General features: G+C 44.0%; 1 protein-coding gene across 1 annotated transcript; it reads left to right on the top strand.

The window, feature by feature from the left end:
* Window positions 1-384: 384 nt before the first annotated feature.
* On the top strand, window positions 385-6305 carry dbx1.L (developing brain homeobox 1 L homeolog). The gene is made up of 4 exons (XM_018257268.2): window positions 385-1211; window positions 2286-2387; window positions 4857-5059; window positions 5190-6305. The coding sequence occupies exons 1-4, from the start codon at window positions 869-871 to the stop codon at window positions 5502-5504; spliced, it is 963 nt and encodes a 320-aa protein (XP_018112757.1). The 5' UTR covers window positions 385-868; the 3' UTR covers window positions 5505-6305.
* Window positions 6306-9472: the final 3167 nt, after the last annotated feature.

Below are 9472 nucleotides of genomic sequence, written 5' to 3' on the forward strand. Positions count from 1 at the left end.
ATCTATCTATCTATCTATCTATCTATCTATCTATCTATCTATCTCTTTCTCTCTCTCTCTCTCTCTCTCTCTCTCTCTCTCTCTCTCTCTCTTTATCTATCTATCCATCTATCTCTCTATCACTGTCTATTTATCTAGATCTATCTGTCTGTCTATCTATTAATTATGATTATTATGTTGATTTATGATGATCTTACTGATAAATACATCAATGAATGTTCTAATAAATGTATAAGACCTTCTAGACAAAATAATTAGGGTGAATTCATCCCGATTTTGGAACGCCATAGCCCAGGGCCCTTCTCCTACTTCCCATTAGACAAAACGCTGGCCCCATAAGAAGATTCAAATGAATTTCCATTGATATATTTTGTGAGGGGGAGGACAAATAAATTTAGTGGGTTATTTAATTAATTTTGTTTCTATGAAAGAAGATGTCATTGGAAAGTTTCTCTTTTTTAAATAGGCATTTAATTAGCCTGTGTGTTACTGGTCGGACAAAAACTCCTGCTGGGAGACCCCACTGGGGAATAGATGCCGGAGAGACGGCCAATATGCAAATATAATGACTGCACTTTCTTTGTTGGGTGACCGTGGTGCATTGCTTGATTATGAGCCCTAATCCAATCATAAATTGCCCCCCTGCACCAATCAGAAGGGACCAGGGCTCTCTGTGAATGAAGCTCAAGTAGAGAACTTTGTCTGGGACCCATTGTTGGAGCTGTCACATTTGAAAAGGCTTTAGGGAACTGACCAGTATAAAACCAAGATCCTGGAGGGTCGGCAGCAAAACAGAGCCAGGGCTGGAGACTACACGCTCGAGACTTGTCTGTTGCACTCTGGGACAGTGAAGAGAAATTAGAAAAAGATGATGTTCCCAAGCCTCTTAGCCCCCCCTGCGGTGTACCCCAATTTACTGAGACCCACCGCAACTCTGACGCTGCCGCAGTCTATCCAGACAGCCCTGTCCAACCACACCAGCTTTTTGATAGAAGATTTGATCAGGATCAGCCGACCAGCAGGATTCCTGCCCAGGACTGTCCCACCTCCCAACATGTCCCCTCCAACCTCTGATAGTCCCACCTGCATGAGCGAGACACCAGACTTGGCAAGAAGAGAGAGTCCAAACCAGACGTCCATCTCTTCCAGCAACAGTTCCACTTTCCTGAAGTTTGGAGTCAATGCAATCCTCTCCTCCAGCCCCAGGACAGGTAGGTGGCCCATTACTTGGTGTCTTGTCTACCTGTGTGAGTCACCCCCATGGCAATGGAACATACTATGTGGCCAATGACTTCTTCTCATAGAGGAACAATTTTAACACAAAGTCATTTTTCATTGTACGATATGTGTATATATTCCTCAACTTATTCAATGCATCTGTGCACTGGCTCCATCACTGGCCAATAGGAAATGTTTTTTATCTGTTCACATCCAATGGGGATATCTGTATTGCCATCATTGCCCCCAAAATACTTTATTTAGCCCATAAAATATGCTGATGAAATTATCCTGTAAATGCCCAAAGGAGATTAAGAGGTCAAGTTCTCCTTTAATTCTGCTGTACAGTTAGTTAACTAGTGTCTGGTGGTCCAAGAGTGAATTCACTAAGTTGGTATTTACATAGGACTGGGTTTAGTTTTCACATTCACTTCTGAGTAGTCCTTGAGGAATATCATCACAAACATTTCTTTTTAAAGAGACTCACTGAGTAAAAAAGGAGGCTCAGATGCTCTGCCCCAGGCCTTCAGCATAAGGGAGCGGACATCACCGTATTGTTGGTAGAGTAGGTACTCAAAGAGCAATCCTCCAGGCAGTAGTAGTAAAAATAGGTCTTTATTGCAGTACAATCGTGGATTACAGCCTTACGCGTTTCGTGTTCTCACAACACTTAATCCTAGTCCTTGATCCTAGAGTTGTTGTATAGCACCGGGGGGGGGGGGGTTCTGGAGGAACGTCATTTCGTTTCTACTATGTACTTTATTTACTGTATATGGCTGAAATGACAATAAAATCCACTTGACCACTTGATGAAGTCAATAAGCTCCATGTGGATCCAAACATAGATTGTAAGCTATTTTGGGACTAAGTCTTGTAGTTCCTGAACAATTTTGGAGGGCAGATAAGGAGATAGTAATTAGTGTCTCACTTGCACCACATTGTACAGTTACTCATTGGTTACTTGCCTTAGGAAAGCTGATTGGCTGCTACTGGTGCCCCTATTTTAGGCAATAAGACTAGGAATAGGCATTTTTTCACCTGATCTAATGATTATATTTTCCTTACAGAGTCGGCACCAGCCTTGCCCCCCAGCGCCCATCCCAAGGCCTTCACCTTCCCTTACTTTGAAGGATCCTTCCAGCCCTTCATCAGATCTTCCTATTTCCCAGGTACGTTCTCAGCTTTTCCTCCTGTCTCCCCCCCTTCCAACATGTCATATTTCTCCCGTCCTTCCCACCCTCTGCTGGGGAGAAGCTGAACACTAAGGGAATCAGTCTCGCCCATTTGACACCCTATTTAGCTCGGCCCTGATCTACAAATTAGCAGCAATTGTCCTGTTGAAAGTACGAGGCGTTCCCCTTCTCCCAGAGCAACCCCTGCCAGCGCTAAATACCCTGGGATTTTTCTCACAGAATCACTAGGTTTTACCACTGCTCCCAACAAAGCTTTCAGCACCGTGACCAATTGGCCAGCGTCCTACGGCCAACCACCCACAGACCCCCCAACTCACGACAGACACTCATTAAAGGTCATTCACCGACTGCCAGATTTTCACAAGACCACATAGGGAGAGGCCATACAACTCGTTTCCCTTTTCATTTCCATGACACAACCCTAATTAAGGGATACACCACAATAATAGAAGCGTTTCCCCCCCAAAAAAGTCAGCGACTCTAATGTCATACCTTAACCTTCCCTTAGAGACTCCACATTCCTTGTTTAATCATTCTCAGAGGGCCCTAAGAGGATGTTGGGAAATGTAGTTCAACAACTAACAAGTTAGGCACCTCAGTGTCTTTGTGGCAAAGCTTCCCTTAGTTTGGGGTACAGTTCTTAGTTATCTATGCTGGTCTTTGCCATAATCCCTTCAAAATAACCGGTATTCTTATAAAAAATCAAACTATTGAAAGAAATAGAAGTACTCTTAAATAATAATAATGTAAATTTTAAAATATTTTTTTAAGAAACCCGCCCCTTTCGACTGTAATGTTCAGATGGGCACAGGTCCCGGTTCTATTCCAAAATCCGGCGATTGTCCCCTTAGCAAATTACTTCAGCTTTTAATGAACTTGCTTTTCTCTCCGATTCCCTTTTAATAGAAGGCTTTTAAAGGGAAGGGCAGAGTCCTGGGCGTCCCTCGTGTCAGCGGAATCCCCCCTATAGACTTTTTTAGGCACTTGTGTTTAGTTTGAAAGTGTAAATGGCCTTTGTGCCCGTAATATACGGCTTTAACTGGCTGTCCCGAGTCCTTTCTCTGTTAGTTCATTAGGACACAATTACCATTCACGCCTCATTACAATCTCTGTCTTCCCTTAGTTCCCCTTCAAGGCCCAAACTCTCCCTTTTTATCATACAAATGGCATTGGAAACCAGTCAATGTGATCATTGCCTCCCCTTTTCTTTTGCCCAACAGCATTCTTAGAATTTTATTATAGACATCGAGGTTTTTTTTGGTTTTTTTAAAGAAAACAGGCACTTTTTTTTGGGGGGGGAGTCAGAGAAAGAAATGAGAGGGTGGAGGAGACCCCTGATGAATAGGGAAGGATTAATAAATTAGGGAAGATCCTGCGACCCTTTCCTAAATGTATCTTTTCTTTCTCTCCCCCCCTACACTGCCTCATGGCCCCCCCTTCCATATAGACATGGGGGTGGCTCATCCCTTGTCTGTCCCACTTTGATCATTCCATGGAAGAGGGAATCCATTTTCCCATTGATATAAGTGGAGCCATTCTGGTACTGATACTTGTATCAAGGGGACAATTCATATGAACTGAAGTCTTGGTTCAGTCCGGCCCAGCTCTAGGATTTAGGGTTCACTTCCTTTCCACCATCAGAACCTTTCCCCTATGGTACCCCGTCAAATCTATTCAATGTGTATCAGTGTGTAAATAACAGTAAATGAGACAGGGTTAGAATAATCCCTTATCCAATCACAATATCAGACTAGATCAGCCTTTAGCCAATCCGATTATTGATATGGAAAGTGGTCTGGTCCATTTCAGACCAACCTGTAGCCAATCAGAACATTAGAACATGCAGAGAATTAAACCAACCTATGACCTATGACCTATCAGCCAATCACATAAGAACTTTCCCAAGGCTGCATTATTCTGTAGCCAATTGGGACATTATGTCATTCTCAGAAGCCAATCAGAACATTAGAACATTCACAGAATAAACCTTTAAATTCTATTGATATGGAACCTTTAAATTCCAATTATTGAATTGAATTGAATTTAAATTCCAATTATTGGAATTTGGAGAATGACATTATGTCATTCTCAGAAGCCAATCAGAACATTAGAACATTCCCAGAATAAACCTTTAAATTCCATTGATATGGAACCTTTAAATTCCAATTATTGAATTTAATTGAATTTAAATTCCAATTATTTATATGGAAAGTGGTCTGGTCCATTTCAGACCAACCTGTAGCCAATCAGAACATTAGAACATGCAGAGAATTAAACCAACCTATGACCTATGACGTATCAGCCAATCACATAAGAACTTTCCCAAGGCTCCATCATCCTATAGCCAATCAGGACATTATGTCATTCTCAGAAGCCAATCAGAACATTCGAACATTCCCAGAATAAACCTTTAAATTCCATTTCCCTTTATTTTATGTTTTGCAGCTTCCTCGTCGGTGGTGCCCATCCCTGGCACATTCTCTTGGCCCCTGGTTGCCCGAGGGAAGCCCCGCCGGGGCATGTTGCGCAGAGCCGTGTTCTCAGACGTCCAACGCAAAGCTCTAGAGAAGATGTTCCAGAAGCAGAAATATATCAGCAAACCGGACAGAAAGAAACTGGCTGGGAAGCTGGGGCTGAAAGACTCTCAGGTAATTGCCTCTACTGCCCCCTGTGGGTGCTGCTGCTGCTCCATTGGGGGAGGGGGGATATGGGAATGATATGGGTGATCACTGTGTTTGGAAGGGCAGTTTGTAATGAATTTCAATTCTTTTCCTGCAGGTAAAAATTTGGTTCCAGAATCGGCGAATGAAATGGCGAAACTCCAAGGAAAGGGAGCTGCTGTCCTCTGGAGGGTGCAGGGAGCAGACACTACCCACCAAATTTAACCCCCACCCAGACCTCAGTGACGTGCTCAAGAAATCCTCAGGGGAGGGGCCATTGTGCCCAGGAAACAGCCCCGCCCACGCCTTGCCTTGCCCAGAGCACCATTTAAGACTCGACTCCCACCTTCCACCCTCCCCTTTTAACTCCAGCAGCGCCAGTAAACCCTCAGACTTCTCGGACTCCGAGGAAGAGGAGATCACAGTCTCCTAATTACTGCCCCCTATAAAGACTTTGTAAATATGTAAAAACAAATAATTATATTTTATATTGTATAATAATTGGAGAGCCGGGCCTTCTTTGAGCATTCCCGCATCTTTTGCCTTCCCGCCACCAAATCCTGTATAGACTGATAGTGACGGGGATCCACAATAAGATACTTTAGCCCCCTGGTGGTTAATATTAAAGGGAAAATACACCCTGCATTTCAGGGTGGAACTGCCATACTGCTTCCCTTAGCACATTATTATTATTATCATTTTAAACATAATTCCAGATATAGAGAGACTAGAGATGCTCACTGTATCCTCATAGTGAAAGGTATTGAGCATTCCTTCTCTGTATATGTGTTTTTATGTATGGAAATGGGAGCTGCCATGTTGATTATCATTTAGCTGCTGGTGAATGTGCTGCTGTAGGGATGGTGCTGACAGCTGATGACCACTAGTTGGTGCTGTTGTGCATCTGTAGAGAAAGAATACTTCTAATATTAGACTTTAGCTAATAAGAAATGATTTACTCTTGTGTTGATGCCACGGGAAGGTCCTCTCTGATGAAGAATTTGCTGTTGTTACACAGCCGTGTGTGAACTGTACATTACTGTACAAAGCCGATGTATGGGGGTTTTATTCCAGTTCTATCGTATAGACAATTCCTACGTCTGGTTCTGGTCTTTTGCTTTGTTCGTTTTTTCCTCGTAACTTATGGAAAGAGACGTTTATGTTGTATAAATGTACAGAATATCAGTGTACATAGTGTGTATATATGACTGATGATGCCAAATAACAATTAAACATGGAAATATTTCTAGCGTTTTGTCATTTATTTGAAATTAATGTGTCCGGGGAGTTTTTGGGGGGTTCTTAAAGGGCCACTTCCATTATAAGTTTCCCAACAGTGAGTAACTATAGTAACCTAGGGCTGCCATTAAGGGGTACAGTTGTCCCAGGCCCGGCGGAATTTAGGTTTAAAGGGGGGCCCAGCTGGGCTGCACATTCAAGGGGGGCCTGACCACCAATTGTTTTTTTTTAACATGTAGGGGGGATGATGGCCGACAATGAGTGTTTAGTGTTTATGTTTTAGCACCTATGGTTTTTGTGGCTTTTTTACTGTGGTGTGTTGGTCCTGGGGCCTTCAGTGGTGGGGGGCGGGCACAGAGAATGTTGTCGTATGGGGCCCCTTGATTTCTGATGGTGGCCCTGCCTATAACTAATCTTGACTTCAATGAAACATAATATTTAAGCACACGGAGCACATCCCACGTATTCTCTGCCATTGTATAAACTGGGCTTTATAACCATAAATATCCCCAAATTCCCAAACCAACATAGGGGGGTGTAATAACCTAAGGGTTTAGGTGTAGACTGGCACCTCTCTATCTGGTTGCTTCTATCTAGTTATAAACAAGGGGCTCTTTCTGTCCCACCCTAACATCAGCCCTGCACAGGAACCCCAATAAAGGGATATAATGGGGGTGCTACAGTCTGGCGCCCTACAGGATAACTCTGATAAAGGCATGAACTGAGCGAATACAGAGGAACACTGTTTCACCCCCCCCCATACAAGTGACAGTTTTTCATGATGACAGCTAGACATCCCGCAGGTGCAATTCCATTAGGACACAGGAAGATTTAGGTGCATCATTTTATTGTATTAAAAGATTTCCTGCTGGAAACAGTATGTGAACCCATCTCATAAAGACAATTGGGGCCCCCAGAAGATCAGGGGCGTAACTATAGAGGAAGCAGACCCTGCGGCTGCAGGGGGGCCCAGGAGGTATAGGGGACCCATGGGCCCTAATTCAAATAAAATTTCAATAAATATTGGAGAAACAAGTCAACCCCAAAACATTTTGGGGGCCTGAAAAATAATTCGCTGTGGGGCCCAGTAATATTTAGTTACGCCACTGCAGAAGATGTCAGGTGGGCATTGCATTAGCAGTACAATACGCATTGGGCAAATGGGCAATATATCATGTAGGATATTACACAAAGTTTTAAACGTTACTTCACTTGTTTTGCAACTTGTAATGCCAAGAATTCAGGGGGCCAAGTCTTCTGTAGCCTCTAGGAAGCAGCCACCTCCAGTAGTAAAAGCAGGAAAACAATGACATGAACACTTTCTGACCAAAGCATCTCAGAGGCACAGGGGTAACTTTGTTTTATCAACAAGCAAAAAAAATCAAACCAAGGATTTATGTTATTGCACAAATACATAAATAAATGCATTTTACCTTCATAGGAAAACTATGTGTGGCCACCAGGCAACATGAAAATGCAAAAACTGGCGTCTTATAGCCTTTACCTGCTCATATTGTAACCATGGGATAAAGGGGCCTGGTCCAAGGAGGGGTTATAGACTGCAGTGAAACAGATGGGTGGTCTTTTTAAAAAGTGAGGATTTTAATTAGAGAGGGTACAGAGAAGGGCAACTAAGCTGGTAAAGGGAAAATCTTAGCTATGAGGAAAGACTGGCCAAATTGGGGATGTTCACGCTGGAGAAGAGGCGCTTAAGGGGAGATATGATAACTATGTATAAATATATAAGGGGATCATATAATAATCTCTCTAATACTTTATTTACCAGTAGGTCTTTCCAGCTGACACAAGGTCACCCATTCCGATTAGAAGAAAAGAGGTTCCAGCTAAATATTGGGAAGGGGTTTGTTACAGTGAGAGCTGTGAAGATGTGGAATTGTCTCCCTGAATCAGTGGTACAGGCTGATACATTAGATAGGTACAAGGAAGGGTCGGATGCTTTATTCACCAGTAGCTCCTCCCAGCAGACAGGAGGGAGCCAATGAGATTAGAGGAGGGAAAGGGGTGTTACAGGGAGAGCTGGGAAGTGAATCAGTGGTACAGGCTGATACATTAGATAGGTACAAGGAAGGGTCGGATGCTTTATTCACCAGTAGCTCCTCCCAGCAGACAGGAGGGAGCCAATGAGATTAGAGGAGGGAAAGGGGTGTTACAGGGAGAGCTGGGAAGTGAATCAGGGGTACAGGCTGATACATTAGATAGGTATAAGGAAGGGTCAGATGCTTTATTCACCAGTAGCTCCTCCCAGCAGACAGGAGGGAGCCAATGAGATTAGAGGAGAGAAAGGGGTGTTACAGGGAGAGCTGGGAAGTAAATCAGGGGTACAGGCTGATACATTAGATAGGTACAAGGAAGGGTCGGATGCTTTATTCACCAGTAGCTCCTCCCAGCAGACAGGAGGGAGCCAATGAGATTAGAGGAGGGAAAGGGGTGTTACAGGGAGAGCTGGGAAGTGAATCAGGGGTACAGGCTGATACATTAGATAGGTATAAGGAAGGGTCCGATGCTTTATTCACCAGTAGCTCCTCCCAGCAGACAGGAGGGGAGCCAATGAGATTAGAGGAGAGAAAGGGGTGTTACAGGGAGAGCTGGGAAGTAAATCAGGGGTACAGGCTGATACATTAGATAGGTATAAGGAAGGGTCGGATGCTTTATTCACCAGTAGCTCCTCCCAGCAGACAGGAGGGAGCCAATGAGATTAGAGGAGGGAAAGGGGTGTTACAGGGAGACCTGGGAAGTGAATCAGTGGTACAGGCTGATACATTAGATAGGTACAAGGAAGGGTCGGATGCTTTATTCACCAGTAGCTCCTCCCAGCAGACAGGAGGGAGCCAATGAGATTAGAGGAGGGAAAGGGGTGTTACAGGGAGAGCTGGGAAGTGAATCAGTGGTACAGGCTGATACATTAGATAGGTACAAGGAAGGGTCGGATGCTTTATTCACCAGTAGCTCCTCCCAGCAGACAGGAGGGAGCCAATGAGATTAGAGGAGGGAAAGGGGTGTTACAGGGAGAGCTGGGAAGTGAATCAGGGGTACAGGCTGATACATTAGATAGGTACAAGGAAGGGTCGGATGCTTTATTCACCAGTAGCTCCTCCCAGCAGACAGGAGGGAGCCAATGAGATTAGAGGAGGGAAAGGGGTG

Source organism: Xenopus laevis, chromosome 4L (genome assembly GCF_017654675.1).
Source record: "Xenopus laevis strain J_2021 chromosome 4L, Xenopus_laevis_v10.1, whole genome shotgun sequence".
In the NCBI taxonomy this organism is placed as follows: domain Eukaryota; kingdom Metazoa; phylum Chordata; class Amphibia; order Anura; family Pipidae; genus Xenopus; species Xenopus laevis.

Coding starts and splice junctions, on each gene's coding strand:
- dbx1.L (XM_018257268.2), top strand. CDS start 869: ATGATGTTCCCAAGCCTCTTAGCCCCCCCTGCGGTGTACCCCAATTTA. Junction 1,212..2,285: donor CTCCTCCAGCCCCAGGACAG/GTAGGTGGCCCA, acceptor TTTTCCTTACAG/AGTCGGCACCAGCCTTGCCC. Junction 2,388..4,856: donor CAGATCTTCCTATTTCCCAG/GTACGTTCTCAG, acceptor TATGTTTTGCAG/CTTCCTCGTCGGTGGTGCCC.